This window comes from Dryobates pubescens, chromosome 27, assembly GCF_014839835.1.
Source record: "Dryobates pubescens isolate bDryPub1 chromosome 27, bDryPub1.pri, whole genome shotgun sequence".
Lineage (NCBI taxonomy): Eukaryota > Metazoa > Chordata > Aves > Piciformes > Picidae > Dryobates > Dryobates pubescens.
Window position 1 is genome coordinate 8,089,440 of NC_071638.1, and position 21,327 is coordinate 8,110,766.

General features: G+C 67.9%; 2 protein-coding genes across 5 annotated transcripts; both read left to right on the top strand.

Annotated features, from left to right (window-relative positions):
* The first annotated feature begins 952 nt into the window (after positions 1–952).
* Positions 953–16,798, top strand: CPT1B (carnitine palmitoyltransferase 1B). 4 transcript variants are annotated; one of them, XM_054173887.1, is made up of 19 exons: positions 955–1,196; positions 3,434–3,593; positions 3,852–3,991; positions 4,694–4,865; positions 5,322–5,423; positions 5,503–5,640; positions 6,495–6,572; positions 6,667–6,774; positions 7,568–7,652; positions 7,749–7,944; positions 9,498–9,683; positions 9,764–9,869; positions 10,598–10,714; positions 11,600–11,764; positions 12,900–13,034; positions 13,562–13,714; positions 14,863–14,976; positions 15,440–15,532; positions 16,694–16,798. In XM_054173887.1, the coding sequence occupies exons 2-19, from the start codon at positions 3,453–3,455 to the stop codon at positions 16,781–16,783; spliced, it is 2,319 nt and encodes a 772-aa protein (XP_054029862.1). In that variant the 5' UTR covers positions 955–1,196; positions 3,434–3,452; the 3' UTR covers positions 16,784–16,798. The 4 variants fall into 4 exon arrangements, with proteins under 4 accessions (XP_054029865.1, XP_054029862.1, XP_054029863.1 ...); XM_054173888.1 differs by lacking the exon at positions 5,322–5,423 and having other exon boundaries at positions 16,694–16,792; XM_054173889.1 differs by lacking the exons at positions 955–1,196; positions 3,852–3,991 and having other exon boundaries at positions 3,505–3,593; positions 16,694–16,792.
* Positions 16,799–19,251: 2,453 nt separating this feature from the next.
* Positions 19,252–20,902, top strand: LOC128898602 (dromaiocalcin-1-like). The gene is made up of 5 exons (XM_054173785.1): positions 19,252–19,318; positions 19,855–19,967; positions 20,261–20,404; positions 20,619–20,724; positions 20,835–20,902. Exons 1-5 carry the CDS (start codon positions 19,252–19,254, stop codon positions 20,900–20,902), a joined length of 498 nt encoding a protein of 165 aa, XP_054029760.1.
* Positions 20,903–21,327: the final 425 nt, after the last annotated feature.

Here is a 21,327-nt window from a genome sequence, read left to right on the forward strand (position 1 = left end):
CTGCCAGCAGCAGGCAGGTGGTGCTGCCCTGGGTGGATGCCAGGGCCCAGCCCTCCCTGGCACAGCCCCAGCTGCCCTTTCATCCACATACCAGCTATTTATAGCCTGTGGGCACTGCCATGCTGCAGGGGCATGGCCAGGGTGCTCCCTCCCTGACACCAGGCCCTGGAGCTTGCATGGGAAGGGGGTGCCACCCTGGGGTGGGCACAGGGCACGAGCCCCATGTGCCCTCCAGCTGTCACCCAGCTGGGGGCTGTGACTGAGGCTGGGGTGGCCAGAGGTCTCCTCCAGGGGCACTTCTAGCTGTGGGGGGTAGTGTGGGCACAACAAGAGCTGCAGGCACCGTGGGCCCTGGGGGCAGGATGGACACTGTGAGCATGCCAACCACCGTGGGCAGTGTGGGCACCGTGGGCAGCTGCTCCTGGCCCGCTCCCAAGCGGGCAAGAAGGCCAAGGCCAACGTCTTGGCAGCAGTGACCTCACCTCTGCCTGCCCTGCCCTGGCACTGCCCTGCCCTGGCAGGATCCAGCCCCTGGAGCAGGATGGGGCACTCATAACCCTGCCACAGGCACCCACCCCTGGGACAGGCAGGCAGCCGTGGTGCCCAGGGTTTAGGGGTCCCCTCTCAGGGTGCCAGTCTGTTCCCAGAGTGTGGGGCCAGTTGGGCAAGTGCTGGCCCCTGCCCGGGGTGCCGAGCCCATCCCGGGGTGTGTCCCCCTGTCTGGGACACACCCCTCCCTCCTTGGACCTTTGCCACCCCTGGTGCCCTCCCCGGGCGTCCGTCTCTGGCTGGGGGGTAGGTGCCACCCTGGCATCCTGCGCTCCCTTCCCGGGGTCCCGCTCCCTGCCCGGGGGTGCTGGTTCTTTCCCGGGGGGTCCCGGTGCCATTCCCGATCCCGTCCCGGGGTTGCGGTCATTGTTGCGGTGCCGGTCCCATGGCAGGGGTCGCGGTCCCGTTCCCGGCCCCATCCGCGGTCCCGGGGGCGGAGCGGCCCCGCAGGCGGTGCAGGGCACGGCGGAGCGGGGGGAGAGGCGGGGGGGGGTCGCGGGGCAGCCGTTGCCATTTGTGTCGCTGGCGCGGGGCCCGTCCGGTGCCCGCTGTCCGGTGCCCGCTGTCCGGTGACGGGTGCCCGGCTCCGCGGGCGCTCGGAACCGCCGACCCCGACCCCGGGGCTGCCGCCGTCCCCCCCTGAGCAGGTACCGGACTGCGGGCGGGGTGGGGGGGACACGACCCGAAACAGGGGGGGTGGGCTGAGACCCCCAGTCTCGTAGACCCCTAGCCCACCATAGCCTCCAACCCCGCAGCCCCCAGTCCCCTACTGCACCCCCTGACCCCCAGCCCTCCAGTTCCACAGACCCCCGCTCCTGTAGCTCCCCCATCCTACAGCCTCTGACCTTGTTAAACACCCCCAGTCCTGCAGCCCCCCAGTCCCACACCCCTTGACCCCACAGCCCCCAGTCCTGCAGCCCCCCAGTCCCACTCCCCTTGACCCCACAGCCCCCACTCCTGCAGCCCCCCAGTCCCACACCCCTTGACCCCACAGCCCCCAGTCCTGCAGCCCCCCACTCCCCTTGACCCCACAGCCCCCAGTCCTGCAGCCCCCCACTCCCCTTGACCCCACAGCCCCCAGTCCTGCAGCCCCCCAGAACCGCACCCCTTGACCCCACAGCCCCCAGTCCTGCAGCCCCCCAGACCCTCTCCCCTTGACCCCACAGCTCCCCAAGCCTGCAGCACTCCAATCCCACACCACTTGACCCCACAGCCCCCCAAGCCTGCAGCCCCCCACCAGACTGGGGCTGCAGACTGCAATCCCTCAGCCTCTACATCCTGCAGCTCCCTAAGCCCACAGCCCTCAAGCCTGCAGTTCCCCAGCACTGGAGCCCCCCTAAGCCTGCAGCCCCCAAGTCCTGCACCACCCCAGCACTGCACCCCTGACCCTGCAGCCCCCTCGGTCCTGCTGCAGCCCCCAGCACTGCACCCCTGACCCTGCAGCCCCCTCCATCCTGCAACCCCCCAGCACTGCACCCCTGACCCTGCAGCCCCGTCAGTCCTGCAGCCCCCCCCAGCACTGCACCCCTGACCCTGCAGCCCCGTCAGTCCTGCAGCCCCCCCCAGCACTGCACCCCTGACCCTGCAGCCCCCTCCATCCTGCAACCCCCCAGCACTGCACCCCTGACCCTGCAGCCCCCTCCATCCTGCAGCCCCCCAACACTGCACCCCTGACCCTGCAGCCCCCTTGGTCCTGCAGCCCCCCCCAGCACTGCACCCCTGACCCTGCAGCCCCCTCCATCCTGCAACCCCCCAGCACTGCAGCCCTGACCCTGCAGCCCCCTCCATCCTGCAGCCCCCCACGACTCCAGCCCTGACCCTGCAGCCCCCTCCATCCTGCAGCCCCCCCAGCCTGCACCCCTGACCCTGCAGCCCCCTTGGTCCTGCAGCCCCCCCCAGCACTGCACCCCTGACCCTGCAGCCCCCTCCATCCTGCAACCCCCCAACACTGCACCCCTGACCCTGCAGCCCCCTCCATCCTGCAGCCCCCCAGGACTCCAGCCCTGACCCTGCAGCCCCCTCCATCCTGCAGCCCCCCAGGACTCCAGCCCTGACCCTGCAGCCCCCTCCATCCTGCAGCCCCCCCAGCACTGCACCCCTGACCCTGCAGCCCTCCCAGTCCCAGTGACCTTGTGGGGGGAGGGCAGGGGGGCAGCAGGTGGTAACCCCACGGAGGGGCTCTTCCTGCTCATGGGTGTGGGTCCTGTGGGGTGCCAAGGAGCCCGCAGTGGCATTGCTGTGCCGGGCCTTGCTGTGTAGTGCCAGGCTGTGCCAGATCCTGCGGTGCTACGCAGGCTGCTTGTCTGCGGTGGGGTCTGCTGCCCTGCTGTGCCGTGCCAGTGGTCACCGTGCCTTGGTTCGTACCAAGCTGGTGCCGTTCCAGCCCGAGGGCACCGGTGCACACGGGCACCGAGAGCTCACCTGCGCCAGGGGGGGCACCTGGCGGCACCAGCTGTGCCCGCATGGAAAGGTCCCCCAAAGCCCCAGCTGTGCCATGCGTCCGTGCAGAGGTGGCATGCGCCACGTGCTGACGCTGGCACGGAGGCCATATGTGCCATGTGCTGCGTGCCACGTCCCCGTGCAAGGACAGCATGTCCCGTGTGCCCTGCTCTGCTGCTGGTGCAGGGGTGACGTGCCCCCCCCCGGGCACAGGGACGCCGTGTGCCCTGCGGGGCCACCTGCCAGCAGGGCTGTGCCCCTCCTCGGTGACGTCGCCGGCACCGACCCTTCCCTCAGTGGGCACCAGCCCAGCACCCCGTGACTGGCGGGCAGCGCAAGCAGCGGGCTTGGCAGGGCTCCCACGGCCCGGGCGCGGCCAGCCTGGCACCGCCTCCGGCGGGCGCCCGTCCCCGCGCTCAGCACCCTCTGGCGCCCCCTGCTGCAGGTGCCCGCAGCCGCCCACCATGGCAGAAGCTCACCAGGCCGTGGCCTTCCAGTTCTCTGTCACCCCTGAGGGCTTGGACTTCCACCTGAGCCGGGAGGCCGTGCGCCAGCTCTACCTCGCCGTCGTCTCCTCCTGGAAGAAGCGCTTGGTCCGCGCCAAGGTGGGCACCCAGGGGGCACCCAGGTGGTCAGACCCCCCCCAGCCTTGCCCTCCTTGCCCCTCTTGCTTCCCTTATCCCTTGTGTGTTCCTTACACCTCGTCCTCTTGCTGTCCCTGTCCCTCTGGCTCGCCTCATCCCTTCGTGTCTCTGGTGCACCTCCAGCTCCTTGCCCGCTTCTCCGCCTCGTCCCTTGTGTGTCCCTTGCTCACCTCGTCCCCCTTGTGCCCACCACCCTGACCCCCTTCCCTGTGCCCACAGAACAGCTTCCTGACTGGTGTCTACCCGGCCTCCCCGTCCAGCTGGATGGTGGTGGTGGTGGCCACCGCTGGCTCCTTCTACTGCCAGGTGGATCCCTCGCTGGGGCTGATCGCCCGCATCCGCCACTGCCTGCCCGAGAGGTGAGCCTGGGGGCCCCCCCCAGCCACTGCCATGGGCCCACCAGCCACAGCCTTTGGTGGAGACCACGCCCCACAACCCACTGGCATGTTCCCACTAGCCACATCCCTAGGCAGATCCACCCCCACCTCCCAACCCGTGGACATGGTCCCTTAATGGTGGCCAACCCCCTCCAGCTGGTGGTCACGGTCCTACTCACCACCCCCCAACCCATGGACATGGTCCCTTAATGGTGGCCAACCCCCTCCAGCTCATGGGCATGGTCCTACTCACCACCCCCCAACCCATGGACATGGTCCCTTAATGGTGGCCAACCCCCTCCAGCTGGTGGTCACGGTCCTACTCACCACCCCCCAACCCATGGACGTGGTCCCTTAATGGTGGCCAACCCCCTCCAGCTGGTGGTCACGGTCCTACCCACCACCTCCCAACCCATGGACGTGGTCCCACCAGCCACATCCCTTGGTGGACACCACCACACCTCTGCCAGTCCCACCTGCCCTGGCTCCTAGGACCCCTCTCCCCCCCTCCCCCTGAGCACCTGCAGCATCTCCTACAAGGGTGTCCCCCCACCTGGCTCACAAATCTCCCTCGGTGGGTCCCACACCTGTGCTCCACACGCTTCGGGCAGGACCTTGCCCGGGCTGGGACAGCTCCCTGCCCGGTGGGCTGCCCGCAGCTCAGCCCCCGCTGCGGTCCCGCAGCCCCCTGCTGGGCGCCGAGGGCCGCACGGCGGTGAGCGTCGGCGTCTTCTCCACCGGGGTCTGGCTCTCGGCGGTGCTCATCTTCCGGCAGCTGCTGAAGCTCCTCCTGTCCTACCACGGCTGGATGTTTGAGCCCCACGGCAAGATGAGCCGCAGCACCAGGATCTGGGTGGTGAGACCTGATGGGCACGGGCAGGGCTTCTGCTGCTGGCCCCCAGCTAACTCTGCTCCATGGCACAGAGGTGGTGGGTGCCAGGGAGCTGGGGAGGCGTCCTGCTGGTGGAGCCAAGCTGCCCATGCTCCATGGCATGGAGATGGTGGGTGCCAGGGAGCTGGGGAGGCGTCCTGCTGGTGGAGCCAAGCTGCCCATGCTCCATGGCATGGAGATGGTGGGTGCCAGGGAGCTGGGGAGGCCTCCTGCTGGTCAAACCGAGCTGCCCCTGCTCCATGGCATGGTGATGGTGGGTGCCAGGGAGCTGGGGAGGCGTCCTGCTGGTGGAGCCAAGCTGCCCTTGCTCCATGGCATGGAGATGGTGGGTGCCAGGGAGCTGGGGAGGCCTCCTGATGGTCAAACCAAACTGCCCCTGCTCCATGGCATGGAGCTGCAGCCCCTGCCCCGTGCCCACAGGCGCTGATGAAGCTGCTGTCTGTCCGCAAGCCTCTGCTCTACAGCTTCCAGACCTCCCTGCCCAAGCTGCCTGTGCCCTCCGTGCAGGCCACCATCAGCCGGGTGAGGACAGGGCGGCGAGGGGGGTCCGGCCCTGGAGGGCTGGAGCTGGGGAGGCGAGCCCGGGCTCCTCTCCCTGCAGTACCTGGAGTCGGTGCGGCCTCTGATGGACGACGAGAAGTACGGCAGGATGGAGGCTCTGGCCAAGGAGTTCAAGGAGAAGACAGCCCCGCGGCTGCAGAAGTACCTGGTCCTCAAGTCCTGGTGGACGACCAACTACGTAGGCACCCTGAGCTGCCCCAGGAGCCCAGCCCGGGCTGCAGCTGGGGACCCACCCCTGGCCCACTGTCCTGTTGGCCCCTGGAGATGGTGACCCTGTGCCTTGTCCCTGTTGCCCACTGGAGATGGTGACCCTGTGCCATTGTCCCTGTTGCCCACTGGAGATGGTGACCCTGTGCCATTGTCCCTGTTGCCCACTGGAGATGGTGACCCTGTGCCTTGTCCCTGTTGCCCACTGGAGATGGTGACCCTGTGCCTTGTCCCTGTTGCCCACTGGAGGTGGTGACCCTGTGCCATTGTCCCTGTTGCCCACTGGAGTTGGTGACCCTGTGCCTTGTCCCTGTTGCCCACTGGAGGTGGTGACCTTGTGGCATTGTCCCTGTTGCCCACTGGAGATGGTGACCCTGTGCCATTGTCCCTGTTGCCCACTGGAGGTGGTGACCCTGTGCCTTGTCCCTGTTGCCCACTGGAGATGGTGACCCTGTGCCATTGTCCCTGTTGCCCACTGGAGCTGGTGACCCTGTGCCTTGTCCCTGTTGCCCACTGGAGGTGGTGACCCTGTGCCATTGTCCCTGTTGCCCACTGGAGGTGGTGACCCTGTGCCATTGTCCCTGTTGCCCACTGGAGGTGGTGACCCTGTGCCATTGTCCCTGTTGCCCACTGGAGATGCTGATGGCTCCACCCCAACTCCATCCTCCTGTTGTGCCTCCACGATCATGGGCAAGGGAGAGCTTGGCTCTCCCTGGGTGCCCCATTCGGGGTTGTTATGGCAGGGTGGAAGGCCCTACACCCCCATCCCTGTCCTGGTGTCCATCCTCATCCTCACCTTTGTCCCCATCCCTGTCTCCCCCCCAGGTGAGTGACTGGTGGGAGGAGTACATCTACCTGCGTGGCCGCAGCCCTCTCATGGTCAACAGCAACTACTACGCCATGGTAAGGGCTGGGGGGGGTGGAGGCGACCTCTCGGGTCAACAGCCCTGCCTCTTCCCCCCCGAGATGGTCCCCAAGCCCCTCCCTTGGTCTCCAGGACTTCCTCTACGTGACCCCCAGCCACATCCAGGCTGCCCGGGCGGGCAACGCTGTCCACTCCATGCTGCTCTACCGCCGCAAGCTGGACCGGGGAGAGATCCCCCCCGTGAGCACCCTGGGGCTTAGGGGGACCGGGGGGGAAGGCCCTGGGGGACGTGGAAGGTCTGGGGGGATCAGGGAGGTCAGGGTCGGGGGGAGGTCTGGTAGATCTGAAGGGGGGGGACTTGGGAAGAGCAGTAGGACAGGGAGAGGCGTAGCGGTAGGAGCAGGAGGAATCACTGTGGGGCTGGTGGGAGGGTCTTGGGGATTCAGCAGGGTCGGGGGGGCTCAGGGGGTGAGTGGGGGCACAAGACTGGGGGAGTCTGGTGAGACTGGGGGGGCTCTGTGGGGCTGGAGGTCATGGGGAGAGCAGAGGGACAGGGAAGGTTGTGGGTCAGGGGTAGGACCAGGGGGAGTCACTATGGGGTTTCCGGGGGTGAGCAGGGGGAGAGGGGAGGCTGTGGCACAGGGGGAGTGCAGGGGGAATCTTGGGGCTGCTGGGGGTCTGCAGGGGAGTCTCAGGGGTGGGGGTGGCCGGGGGGTCTCAGGGGAGGCTGTGGCACGGGGGGTGCAGGGGGAATCTTGGGGCTGCTGGGGGTCTGCAGGGGGAATCTTGGGGCTGCTGGGGGTCTGCAGGGGAGTCTCAGGGGTGGGGGTGGCCGGGGGGGTCTCGGGGTAAGCAGGGGGAGAGGGGAGGCTGTGGCACAGGGGGTGGCACCGTGGGGCTGGCAGAGGGGGTGTGGGGCTGTGAAGGTTCCCAGGGGGATCTTGGGCTCCACGTTTGGGGTTTCAGGGATCAGAGGGGGTGGGTCAGAGCCCCCCAGCCCCTCTCTGATGGTTTTGCGCCCCCCCTCCCCCAGATGATGGCGCTGGGCATCGTGCCCATGTGCTCCTACCAGTCGGAGCGGATGTTCAACACCACCCGCATCCCGGGCAAGGAGACGGGTACGGGCCTGGGGAGGGGGGCCTGGGGAGGGGGGCCTGGTGCCAGGAGGTGCCCGCGATCCCCCCCCTCACCATGCCCCTGTGCCCACCCCCCAGACACGCTGCTGCACTTGGTGGACAGCAAGCACCTGGCTGTGTACCACAGGGGTCGCTTCTACAAGGTCTGGCTCTACTACGGGGGGCAGGTGCTGCCCCCCCGGGACCTGCAGCTCCAGTTCCAGAGGATCCTGGATGACCCCTCCCCCCCCCAGCCCGGGGAGCAGCACCTGGCAGCGCTCACTGCCGGCGACAGGTAGCCAGCAGGGGGCACTATGGGGACAGGGAGGGCAGTGGGGTGGTGAGGGGCACAGTGGGGCAATGGGGACAGCGAGGCAAGGGGGTGATGGGGACAGCAGGGCAATGGGGACAGCAGGGCAAGGGGGCGATGGGGACAGCAGGGCAATGGGGACAGTGGGGCAAGGGGGACAGTGGGGCAAGGGGGCGATGGGGACAGGGGGGCGATGGGGACAGTGGGGCAATGGGGACAGCGGGGCAAGGGGGCGATGGGGACAGTGGGGCAAGGGGGACAGCAGGGCAAGGGGGTGATGGGGACAGTGGGGCAATGGGGACAGCGAGGCAAGGGGGTGATGGGGACAGCAGGGCAATGGGGACAGCGGGGCAAGGGGGCGATGGGGACAGCAGGGCAATGGGGACAGCAGGGCAAGGGGGCGATGGGGACAGCAGGGCAATGGGGACAGCGGGGCAAGGGGGCGATGGGGACAGCAGGGCAATGGGGACAGCGGGGCAAGGGGGACAGCGGGGCAAGGGGGACAGTGGGGCAAGGGGGCGATGGGGACAGTGGGGCAATGGGGACAGCGGGGCAAGGGGGCGATGGGGACAGTGGGGCAATGGGGACAGCGGGGCAAGGGGGACAGTGGGGCAAGGGGGCGATGGGGACAGTGGGGCAATGGGGACAGCGGGACAAGGGGGTGATGGGGACAGTAGAAGTGGGGGCACAATAGGGACAATAAGGGCAATGGGATGATGGGGACAATGGGTACAGTGGGCACAATGGGGACAATGAGGCCAATGAGGACAATGGGACCAATGGGCACAATGAGCACTATAGGGACAATGGGGACAATGCTGCCAATGGGCACAAAGGGGCCAATGGACCAATGAGAACAATGGGCAAAATGGGCATAATGGTCACAATGGGTACAATGAGGACAATAGGGACAATGGGCCAATGAGGACAATGGGCACAATGGGGACAATAAGGACAATGGGCACAGTGGGGGCAATGGGGACAATGGGGATAATGAGGACAATGGGGATAATGGGGATAATGGGGGCAATGAGAACAATGGGGGCAATAGGGACAATGGGGGCAATGAGGACAATGGGCACAATGGGGACCATGGGGGCAATGAGGACCATGGGGACAATGGGGGCAATGAGGACAATGGGCACCATGGGCACAATGGGGACCATGGGGGCAATGAGGACCATGGGGACAATGGGGGCAATGAGGACAATGGGCACCACGGGCACGTGGGGGTTTGGGGTGGTCGGGTGGCAGAGGTGTTGGAGATGTTGGGAAGTGTGCCAGGGATAGTGGAGAGGGTGGGGACACGCTGGGGCCAGGAGCAGGTGCAGGTGGCCGGAGGAGGCGCTCCGCTGTCCCTCGTGCCACCCGCGGGCAGCGGGCACCCTGCGCGGGCCGGGTCCCAAAGCCTTGCCAGGCTGGTGGCCACCGCACCCTCCTTGCCCTCGTGGCCCCTGGAGGCCGGCAGCCGCCCCCGAGCCGGGGCTGCGGCCAGCTTCTCAGGACGGTGACCGCCCGGAGGGGCACGGTGCCCCCAGGGTGCCCTGGGCAGAGGCCCGTGCCCGCTTCTTCAGCCAGGGGAAGAACAAGGTGGCCCTGGACGCCATCGAGCGGGCAGCCTTCTTCCTGACCCTGGACGAGGAGGAGCACGGCTACAGCGAGGGCAAGGAGGGCTGCATGGACGCCTACGCCAAGTCCCTGCTCCACGGCCAGTGCTATGACCGGTGGGTGCCAGCCCCCAGCGCCCCCTGCCGCCCCGGCCGCCGGCCCCGGTGCCCACCCTGCCCTCACCCCTCGCCCGCAGCTGGTTCGACAAATCTTTCACCCTGGTGGTCTACAAGAATGGGAAGCTGGGGGCCAACGCCGAGCACTCCTGGGCCGATGCCCCCATTGTTGGGCACCTCTGGGAGGTAAGGAGTGGGGGGCACTGCCAGCCTGGGCACTGCCCCATCGGGCACTCCTCAGTGGCACCCCTCATCGGGCACCCATGCTGAGGAGCTCTAGGCTGGAGACCTTCGGTTGGGTGTTCTCCAGCTGGGGATCCCTGTTTAGGTGACCCCCCTCCAGAGGTTGGCACCACCAGGGCTGGGTAACCCCATGGGGCACCCCAGGTGGCACCCTCCTGGAGCACCATGAGGCTGATCAATCCTGTTGGGCACCACCCCTATTAGGGGACTCCATGTTGCTCAATCCCGCGCTGGGGGACTCTTGTAGGGTGCCCCGGGGCAAGTGAGACCCATGCAGGCAACCACCAGAGGTTGGCACCCCCAAGGTGGGCATCCTCTTTAGGTACCCTGGGGCTGACCACCCCCAGTTGGCACTCACAGGACAAGAGGCCTCCAGCTGACACCCCAAAGCCAGGTACCCCAAGGGCTAGGGCCCCCCGTTGGACACCCCTAGTTGGGCAACCTCAGGGGTGGTCACCTCCAGTTGGCACCCCCAGCCAGGTACCCCCAGGGCAGGAGACCCCCAAGCTGGGCACCCCTCTTTAGGGGGCAAGAAGGGTCAGAGGGTTCTGGGGGTGGGGGCACCCTGGGGCAAGCTGGGTGTGGATGGGGCAGTGAGGAGGGTCTGGGGGGCATCTTGGGGGCGGATGGAGGGTCCGGTGCCTCCCCTGACTGGCACCTGTGCCCCCCAGTTCATGCTGGCGACCGACAAGTTCCATCTGGGCTACACGGAGGATGGCAACTGCAAGGGGGAGCCCAACACAGCCCTGGCACCGCCCCAGCGCCTGCAGTGGGACCTGCCCGAGGAGGTGGGTCCAGGGCGCTGCAGGGGAGGTTTGGGTGCCCCCTGTGCCCCTTGGCATTGAGGCAGGCTCTCTGCCCCTCGCAGGCATGCCACTCTACTCCCCCCAGCCAGCCCTATGGCATCAGGGTGGGCTGTGTGCCCACCCTTTGTACCACTCCCAGACACCCGCCATGGCATTGGGCTGGGTGCTGTGCCCCCCTAGACACACCTCGGTGCCCACTCAGGCACCCCCTTGTGCCCCATGGCCTCTGGGTGATCTCTGTGCCCCGCGGTACCTACATCAGGATGGTAGCCTGGTGCCCAGTTCCTGCTGCCCACATCACGATGGTGGCCTGATGCTTGGTTCCCTCTCCATGTGCCATGATGGGTGCCCAGTGCCTGGTGCCCACACCATGACAGCGGCCTGGTGCTTGGTCCATCCATGCCCATGCCGTGATGTATGCGCAGTACCCACCCCACGGTGGCAGCCTGCTGCCCCATATCCACACAACAACGGGTGCCCAGTGCCTGCTGCCCACACCATGATAGTGACCTGGTGCTTGGTTCCCTGTGCCCATGCCATGATGGGTGCCCAGACAGCCTGGTGCCTGCACCATGTTGGTGGCCTGGTTCCCCATGGCCATGCCATGATGGACGTCCAGTGCCTGGTGCCAACACAACGATACTGGCCTGGTGCTAGTTTTCCTGTGCCATGCCAAGCTGTGTGCCCAGTGCCCATTGCCCACACCATCACGTGTGTCCAGTGCCCGGTGCCCACACCATGATGGGTGCCCAGAGCCCGCTGCCCACACCACGACGGTGGCCTGGCGCTCGGTTCCCCCCGGCCACACCACGACACGTGCCCGGTGGTGCCCACGCCATGACACGTGCCCACGGGCACGTCCCTCAGTGCCGCGCAGCCATCGAGGGCTCCCTGCGGGTGGCACGGGCGCTGGCACAGGATGTGGACTTCTCCTGCTTCCAATTCTCAGCCTTTGGCAAGGGGCTGATCAAGCGCTGCCGCACCAGCCCTGACGCCTTCATCCAGCTCTCCCTGCAGCTGGCACACTTCCGCGTGAGGCGGGCACCGCGGGCACCGCGGGGGCATGGGGACACGGGCGTGGGGGCGTGGGAACGTGGGCATGGGTGTGGGCATGGGAATAGGGCATGGGTGTGGGCATGAGGGCACAAGAATATGGGAAAGGGGACATGGGCATGGGTGTGGGCATGGGAATAGGGCATGGATGTGGGCATGAGGGCATGAGAATATGGGAAAGGGGATGTGGGCATGGGAACATGGGCATGAGGGCATGAGAATATGGGCATGGGTGTGGGCATGAGGGCACAAGAATATGGGAAAGGGGATGTGGGTATGGGAACATGAGCATGAGGGCATGAGAATATGGGAAAGGGGATGTGGGCATGGGAACATGGGCATGGGGGCATGGGGACATGGGCATGGGTGTGGGCATGAGGGCACAAGAATATGGGAAAGGGGACATGGGCATGGGTGTGGGCATGAGGGCATGAGAATATAGGAAAGAGGATGTGGGTATGGGAACATGGGCATGGGGGCATGAGAATATGGGAAAGGGGATGTGGGCATGGGAACATAGGCATGGGTATGGGCATAAGGGTGTGGGGCATGGGGACACAGACATGGGTGTGCGCATGGGGACATGAGCATGGGCATGGGGGCAGGAAGGGGATTGGTCGGTGATGGAGACTCAGGGACATGGGGACATGGGGGCAGGAAGGGGATGGAGACTCAAGGACATGGGGACATGGGCAGGAAGGGGATGGGGACAGTGATGGAGACTCAAGGACATGGGGACATGGGGGCAGGAAGGGGATGGGGATGGAGACTCAAGGACATGGGGGTAAAGAGAGAGATCTAGGGACAGGAGAGCTGGGGATGGGGCCATGGGGATGTGAAGGCAGGAGTGGGATGGGGAAAAGGATGAAGCCCTGGGGATGTGAGGGTGTGAGGAGAGGAACGGGACACAACAGAGGTGTTGGGGACATGGGGATGGGGGCAAAGATGGAGACACGAGGACGGGAGACAAGGGGCTGGGGCTAGAGGCATGGGCAGAGACAGGGCTGGGGACGTGGAGAGCACCAGAGCCGGAGACTGGGCGGGGGCTGGAGCCGCGGGGCCGGGCCGGGGCCGTCGGCCCCCGGGGACACGGAGCCGTGCTGGTGGCCGGCAGGACAAGGGCAGATTCTGCCTGACCTATGAGGCCTCCATGACGCGGCTGTTCCGCGAGGGCCGCACCGAGACCGTCCGCTCCTGCACGGCCGAGTCCGTCGCCTTCGTGCGCAGCATGGGAGACCCCCGCCGCAGCGTGAGTCGCCCCCGGGCAGGCCCGGCGCAGCGCCGCGGCTCAGCCTGCCCCCTGCCCGCCAGCGCTCGCCGAGCCACTCAGCCTTCATGGGGCTGGTCTCCATCCCCTGTGGAGGTCCCCATCCCTCACAGAGGTCTCCATCCCCTGTGGAGGTCCCCATCCCTCACAGAGGTCTCCATCCCCTGTGGAGGTCCCCATCCCCTAGGGACATTCTCTTCCCCTGGGGACATTTCCATCCCCCATGGAGGTCTCCATCCCCCATGGAGGTCCCCATCCCCTAGGGACATTCTCTTCCCCTGGGGACATTTCCATCCCCCATGGAGGTCTCCATCCCCCATGGAGGTCCCCATCCCCTGGGGACATTCCCTCCCCTTGGGGACATTTCCATCCCTCACAGCGGTCTCCACCTGGCAGTCCCCATCCCTCAGTGCCATGCCCCTTGGGACCGTTGCCAGCCCTCAGAAGCCCCGGGCCGGGCCGTGCCGTGCCGGGTGCGTGTCCCACGGCCGCTGTCCGTCTGTCCGCAGCGCTCGGAGCGGCAGAAGCTGTTCCAGCTGGCAGCCACCAAGCACCAGCAGCTGTACCGCCTGGCCATGACGGGCGCGGGCATCGACCGCCACCTCTTCTGCCTCTACATCGTCTCCCGCTACCTGGGGGTCCGCTCCCCCTTCCTCGACCAGGTGGGACCCCGTGCCCGCCCCCGTGCCCGCCCCCGTGCCCGCCCCGCTACCCCCCGGCGGCACCCGGCGGTGTCCCGTCTGCGTGCGCGGGGGGTGGCAGTGTCACCGGGTGGGGTGAGCTGGGGGGCCCCGGGGTGGTATGGGGCACGGGGGGGGTGCCCGCAGGTGCTCCCGGGGCCCTGGCAGCTCTGCACCATTGGGTGCAGTGGGTCACAGTGGGGTGGCATGGGGCACAGTAGGGTGGCATGGGGGGCCATGGGGTACAGTGGGGCACAGTAGGGTGGCATGGGGCATAGTGGGTCACAGTGGGGTAGCATGGGGCAGTGGGGTGGCATGGGGCACAGTGGGGTGGCGTGGGCACAGTGGGGTGGCACGGGCACAGTGGGTCAGAGCAGGTGCCCACTGGTGCTGTCAGAGCCCTGGCGCCTCTCCACCATTGGGTGCAGTGGGTCAGAGTGGGGTGGCACGGGCACAGCAGGTCAGAGCGGGTGCCCACGGGTACTGTCGGAGCCCTGGCAGCTCTCCACTATTGGGTGCAGTGGGTCAGAGTGGGGTGGCATGGGGCACAGTGGGGTGGCATTAGGGGATATGAAGTACAGTGGGGCACAGTAGGGTGGCATGGGGCACAGTGGGGTGGCATTAGGGGATATGAAGTACAGTGGGGCACAGTAGGGTGGCATGGGGCACAGTGGGGTGGCATTAGGGGATATGAAGTACAGTGGGGCACAGTAGGGTGGCACGGGGCACAGTGGGTCAGAGCGGGTGCCCGCAGGTGCTGTCGGAGCCCTGGCGCCTCTCCACTACTGGGTGCGGTGGGTCAGAGTGGGGTGGCACGGGCACAGCGGGGTGGCACGGGCACAGTGGGGTGGCACGGGGCACAGTGGGTCAGAGCGGGTGCCCGCAGGTGCTGTCGGAGCCCTGGCAGCTCTCCACCACTGGGTGCGGTGGGTCAGAGTGGGGTGGCACGGGCACAGCGGGGTGGCACGGACACAGTGGGGTGGCACGGGGCACAGTGGGTCAGAGCGGGTGCCCGCAGGTGCTGTCGGAGCCCTGGCAGCTCTGCACCACTGGGTGCAGTGGGTCAGAGTGGGGTGGCACGGGCACAGCGGGGTGGCACAGGCACAGCGGGTCAGAGCAGGTGCCCGCAGGTGCTGTCGGAGCCCTGGCGCCTCTCCACCAGCCAGACCCCGCAGCAGCAGCTGAAGATGTTTGACATGGCACAGCACCCTGACCACGTCTCCACCGGGGGTGGCTTCGGCCCCGTGAGCACTGTGGGGCACTGGGAGGGCACTGGGGGGCACCGGGGGGGTGCCTGGTGGGGGTGGAGTTGGGGGCTGTAGCACGACCCCCCCAGACGGTGGCTCTGGGGCACACTGGTGCCCCGAACTGGGGCGCTCCCAGTCGCTATGGACCGGGTGGGTGCCCACAGAGGTGCCCTGGGGTGGCCCTAGACCCGCAGCCCAAGTGAATGCCCCATATGGGGTTTCCCCAGTGCCATGGCACAAATCAATGCCCCTTGAGATGCCCCAGGCTGGGTGCCCCCCGACTCACAGCCCGAGTGGGTGCCCGAGGCGGGTGGCCACAGCACGCGTGGGTGCCCCAGGTAGGTACCCCCAGCCCCACGCCCGGACAGATGCCCCGGCGGGGTGCCCCCAGCCCTATAGCCCAGCTGGGTCGCTCCACAGCGGGTGCCCCCCGGGGTGGCACTGCCCTGTGCCCACGCAGGTGGCAGACGATGGCTATGGGGTGTCCTACATCATCGCTGGGGAGAACCTGATCAACTTCCACATCTCCAGCAAGTTCTCCAGCCCCGAGACGGTGAGGCGCCCCCCGCGGGCACCGCCGCCCCCCGCGGGCACCGCCGCCCCCCCGGCTGCCCGCGGCACCCAGGCGCTGCTGGGCAGCGCGGGCACAGGGCAGGCTCTGAGGATGCCAGCCAGCCCGGAGGGAGGGCAGCTCCCCGGGGGCGGGGCGGCGGGTGGCACCCTGGGACCCTTCCGTGGGACCCCCAGCCCTGCAGGACCCCCTCTCACCCCAAGCCCCCTCCCGTGGGACCCCCACCCCTGCGGGACCCCCACTCACCCCAACCCTCCTCCCATGGGACCCCCACCCCTGCGGGACCCCCACTCACCCCAACCCTCCTCCCATGGGACCCCCACCCCTGTGGGACCCCCATTCACCCCCACCCCCCTCCCATGGGACCCCCAGCCCTGTGGGACCCCCATTCACCCCCACCCCCCTCCCGTGGGACCCGCACCCCTGCGGGACCCCCACTCACCCCAACCCTCCTCCCGTGGGACCCCCACCCCTGCGGGACCCCCATTCACCCCCACCCCCCTCCCATGGGACCCCCACCCCTGCGGGACCCCCACTCACCCCAACCCCCCCTCCCATGGGACCCCCAGCCCTGTGGGACCCCCATTCACCCCAACCCTCCTCCCATGGGACCCCCACCCCTGCGGGACCCCCACTCACCCCAACCCTCCTCCCATGGGACCCTCACCCCTGTGGGACCCCCATTCACCCCAAGCCCCCTCCCATGGGACCCCCACCCCTGTGGGACCCCCATTCACCCCCACCCCCCTCCCATGGGACCCCCACCCCTGCGGGACCCCCACTCACCCCAACCCTCCTCCCATGGGACCCCCACCCCTGCGGGACCCCCATTCACCCCAACCCCCCTCCCATGGGACCCCCACCCCTGCGGGACCCCCATTCACCCCAACCCCCCTCCCATGGGACCCCCACCCCTGCGGGACCCCCACTCACCCCCCTCCCGTGGGACCCCCACCCCTGCGAGACTCCCCCCGCCCACTGCTCTGGGTCCCCCTGTGGCAGCCCTGCCAGGGTTTGGTGTGCAGGCACGTGTGGTATCCCCTGGGCAGGGGGATGCCACGTGCCACCTTGAGGGCAGAGGGGGTGCCCAAAGGGTGGGGTGGTGCCAGGTGCCACCCTGAGGGCACGGTGGGTGCCCCCCAGGACTCGAAGCGCTTCGGAGGCCACATCCGCCAGGCCATGCTGGACATCGCCCAGCTCTTCGACGTGCCCCCTGCCAAGGGGGCACAGTGAGTGGGCACTGGGCCCTGCCCCCACGCTGGGGGGGGCACAAGGGGCTGGGGGAGGTGAGTGGGTGGGGGGCACAGGGAAGATGTTGCTGCTCTGTATGTGGCTCAAATAAAGGACGTGGTGTGACCCTCCCGTGCCTGCCGTTAGGGTGGCACCCCTTGAACGGGCAGGGGGGCCATGGGGTGGGGGGGTCTGTGCCCAGTGGGCACTCGTTAGGGTTCTGGCGTCCCCCTGATGGGCACTGTCAGCAGCTTTGGGGGGCAGGGGATGGAAGTTGGCAGTTGTGGGGCATGAAGATGCTGCCCAGTGAGTCGTGCCTATGTCTGTGGCTGAGCTGTGCCCATGGGTGAGCTGTGTCCCTTGCCAAGCTGTGCCCACCACTGAAGTGTGCTCATGGTTGAGCCGTGCCAGGTGAGCTGTGCCTGTGCACACCTCTGAGCTGTGCCTGCTGAGCTGTGCCTGCTGCTGACGTGGGGGCCGTTGGCACTGCCAGGCAGTGTGCACTGGGGCAAGGTGGCACAGAGGCTGCTGTGCTAAGCCCCTTGGCCAGGTCTGGCTCAGCAGGACGCTGTGCCCCTGCCAGCACCCAAGCTTGGCAGGGGCTGGCACCCCTTGAGTGCACCCAGCCAAGTGCCACCCACCAGTGTCTGCCCCAGAGGTGGGTACTGGGAGTGGGCAGAGGCAGAGACCTCCCACTGGGGCCACAGCCTGTACCCAGACCCTGAGCTGGGCTGCCAGTGCCAGGGGAATCTGAATGCCAGGGGGTGCCAGTGGTGGGGGGATGCCCGTGGCAGAAGCATGCCAGGGAGAGGGGGATGTCAGTACCAGGGGTATCAGTGCCCGTGTCAGGGGCTGTGGTGGGTCTAGGGGCAGCAGGAGGTGCTGGGAGGTGCCCAGTGCCACCATCCGTGGCGGGGCTGGAGCCCTGCAAAGATCCCAGCTCCTTATCTGATTCCAGCCTGGCACCATGCCCAGCCCTGGCACTGCATCCCTCCTGCCATGGGTGCTCTGGCCGAGCACCCCAGGGTCCATCCTGGCATCTGTTGTCCCTCCCCAGTTGCTCTTGGCACCTCTGGGTTCTTCCTGGCACCCACTGTCCTACCCTGTGTCGCTTCTGGCACCCCCTAACCCGCCTAGGTCCCTGCTGGCACCCTCCTGGCATCCTCTTTCTGCCGGTGTCCCTGCGGGCACCCACGCTGGTGCTGCTGCCCTGTGTCTGTGCCCACTCTGCAGCTCCCACCATGGCTCTCTGCCCACCCTGGCTCTGTGCTTGCTCTAGGGGTCCCACCATGGGGCTGTGCCCACCTTGGGGGGCTCACCACGGGGCTGTGCCCACTCATCTGGAGCCATGGGGCGGGCACACCTCCCTTTGATCAGATGCCAGCACACTGGGTGCCCCAGCAGTGGGTGCCACCCTCCTGGTGCCCACACCCCAGCCTATAAAGGTGTGGGGGTGCCCACGTCCCCACCAGTTGCTATCAGCTTCACCTCACCATCAGAGCTGCCAGGTGGGTGCCCCAGGGCGCTGGGTGCCAGGGCAGGGGGTGGCTGCTGGAGTGGAGGGTGCCCTTGGGGCAGGCAGTGGGTGCCAGAGCAGATGGTGGGTGCCAGGGCAAGTAGCAGGGTAAAGGGTGTGGGTGCAGGGATTGGCAGTGAGTGCCCAGGCAGGCAATGGGGGGTGAGTGCTGGGGAGGAAAGGGATGCCCAGGTGGGCAATGGGGCAGTGGGTGCCAGGGCAGGCGTGGGTGCAGGGACTGGCAGTGGGTGCCAGGGCAGGTGTGGGTGCCAGTGCAGGGAGTGGGTGCAGGGACTGGGAGTGGGTACCAGGGCAGGTGTGGGTGCCAGGACAGGGGGTGGGTGCAGGGACTGGCAGTGGGTACCAGGGCAGGTGTGGGTGCCAGTGCAGGGAGTGGGTGCAGGGACTGGCAGTGGGTGCCAGGGCAGGTGTGGGTGCCAGTGCAGGGAGTGGGTGCAGGGACTGGCAGTGGGTACCAGGGCAGGTGTGGGTGCCAGGACAGGGGGTGGGTGCAGGGACTGGGAGTGGGTACCAGGGCAGGTGTGGGTGCCAGTGCAGGGAGTGGGTGCAGGGACTGGCAGTGGGTGCCAGGGCAGGAGTGGGTGCAGGGACTGGCAGTGGGTACCAGGGCACGTGTGGGTGCCAGTGCAGGGAGTGGGTGCAGGGACTGGGAGTGGGTGCCAGGGCAGGGAGTGGGTGCCAGTGCAGGGAGTGGGTGCAGGGACTGGGAGTGGGTGCCAGGGCAGGGAGTGGGTGCCAGGACAGGGAGTGGGTGTAGGGACTGGCAGTGGGTGCAGGGACTGGCAGTGGGTGCCAGGGCAGGTGTGGGTGCAGGGACTGGCAGTGGGTGCAGGGACTGGCAGTGGGTGCCAGGGCAGGCAGGGGTGGGTGTTGGGGGTGGGTGCCCAGTGGGTGCCCCTCGCCCCTCACCAGCTGTGCCGCAGGCGGGGACAGGATGGGACCCGCTGCCGTGCTGGGGCTCGGGGTGCTGAGCTGCCTGCTCCTGCACCCCCCGCTGCCTGGTGAGTGCCCAGTGCCTCTGCTCAGCACCCCGCACCCTGCACCCAGCATGCTTCATCCTGCCCCACCGAACCCAGCACCCCTGAACCCAGCACCCCTGAACTCAGCACCCTTCATCCCGTACTGCTGAACCCAGCACCCCTGAGCTCAGCACCGCTGAACCCAGCACCCTTCATCCCGTACTGCTGAACCCAGCACCCCTGAGCTCAGCACCGCTGAACCCAGCACCCTTCATCCCGTACTGCTGAACCCAGCACCCCTGAGCTCAGCACCGCTGAACCCAGCACCCTTCATCCCGTACTGCTGAACCCAGCACCCCTGAGCTCAGCACCCCTGAACCCAGCACCCTTCATCCCGTACTGCTGAACCCAGCACCCGCTTGAGCCCAGCCCCTCGCACTCAGCACCCCTGTACCCAAGCGCTCTGCACCCCAAAGGAGTCAGGGGTGCCCTGAACACCCCCGGGGCTGCTCCCCGGCTGCAGGGAGGGGTCCCGGGGAAGATATTCGTAACACAACCTCCCCCCCGCCCCCGGCCAGTCGCCCTCCACTCAGGAGTGCCGGTGGCGGCCAAGTGCCCCCCGGGCTGGCTGGCACTCAGGGGGCACTGCTACGGCTACTTCGGACACGAACTGGCCTGGAGGAAGGCAGAGGTGGGTGCTGGGCGCTGCAGATGGGGGCTGGGGGTGGAGTGTTGGGTATTTATTGGGTGCTGAGGGTGCAGGATGATGCCCAAGGGTGGGGTAAGGTGGGCGACGGGCCTGGGGCAGCGGGTGCTGGGTTCTGGGCGCGGGGCGTTAGGGTGCTGGAGGGTGCAGGATGATGCCCAGGGGGTGGGTAAGGCGGGTGAAGGGAGGGCAGGGTACCGAGGTTCAGGGGACGCTGAGGGGGTGTCCCCCATCTCCCCGCCCCCCTCCCTCCCCACCATGCGCCCCCTCCGTGCCAGGCCTGGTGCCGAGCCACCGGCGACGGGTGCCACCTGGCCTCGCTGCCCAGCCGCGACGAGCACCGAGCCCTGGCAGCCTTCGTCGCCCAGCGCCAGCGCCAGGAGGAGGAGGAGGGCGACGTCTGGATCGGGCTGCACCGCCGGGTGAGTGCTCCCCGTGCCCACCAGCGTGCCCGCCGCACCCCATGCCCGCCGCTGGCCACCCTTGTCCCGCAGCCGGAGCCTCAGCTGGAGCCACAGCCTGCCCCCCGGCCCCTGAGCTCAGCGGCGCCCTCTGCCCGCTAGGGTGCCCACCCTCAGGGCGCCCGCTGGCAGGGTGCCTGTCGGGGTGCCCCCTTCACCGCCCCCCTCCCCGCAGGGTCCCGCCTGGCTGTGGGCGGACGGAGCCCCCCAGCGCTACTCAGCCTGGGACGAGGACGATGCCCCCCCGGGGGGGCCCTGCGTGGCGCTGGAGGACTCGGCGGGTGAGGGGGACTGGGGGGCGTGGAGGACGGGAGGGGGGCTGGGGGGAGTGGGGACCTTGGGGGGGGTGTTCTTCAGTGCCCCCAGCGCTCCCTCCTCTTCCTCTCCGCAGGGTTCCTGGCGTGGGACGACGATGCCTGCGGGGAGAGGAAGCCTTTCCTCTGCAAGTGCACGGCTTAGGGGGGGCCCGGGGCCCCCCAGTGCCCCCCATCGCGCCTCACTGCGCCCCCCCGGCCTCCGAACCCCACACCCCAGGGCACCCCAGCTCACCCCACACCCCCGTGCCCCCCACCTCACCCCATTGCATCCCAGGGCACCCCACTTTACCCCAGACCCCCAAACCTCACACCCCATGGCACCCCCCTTTACCCCATTGCCCCACACCCCTCCAAACCCCATGCTCCAGTGGCCCCCAGTTCAGCCCAGCTCACCCCAGTGCCCCCCAAACCCCACACCCCAGTGCCCTCCAGACCCCCAACCCCACTCCCCCAGCTCACCCCAGTTCATCCCAACGCCCCCCAAACCCCACCCCCCAGTGCCCTCCAGACCCCCAACCCCAGCCCCCCAGCTCACCCCAGTTCAGCCCAACCCCCCAAGCCCCACAC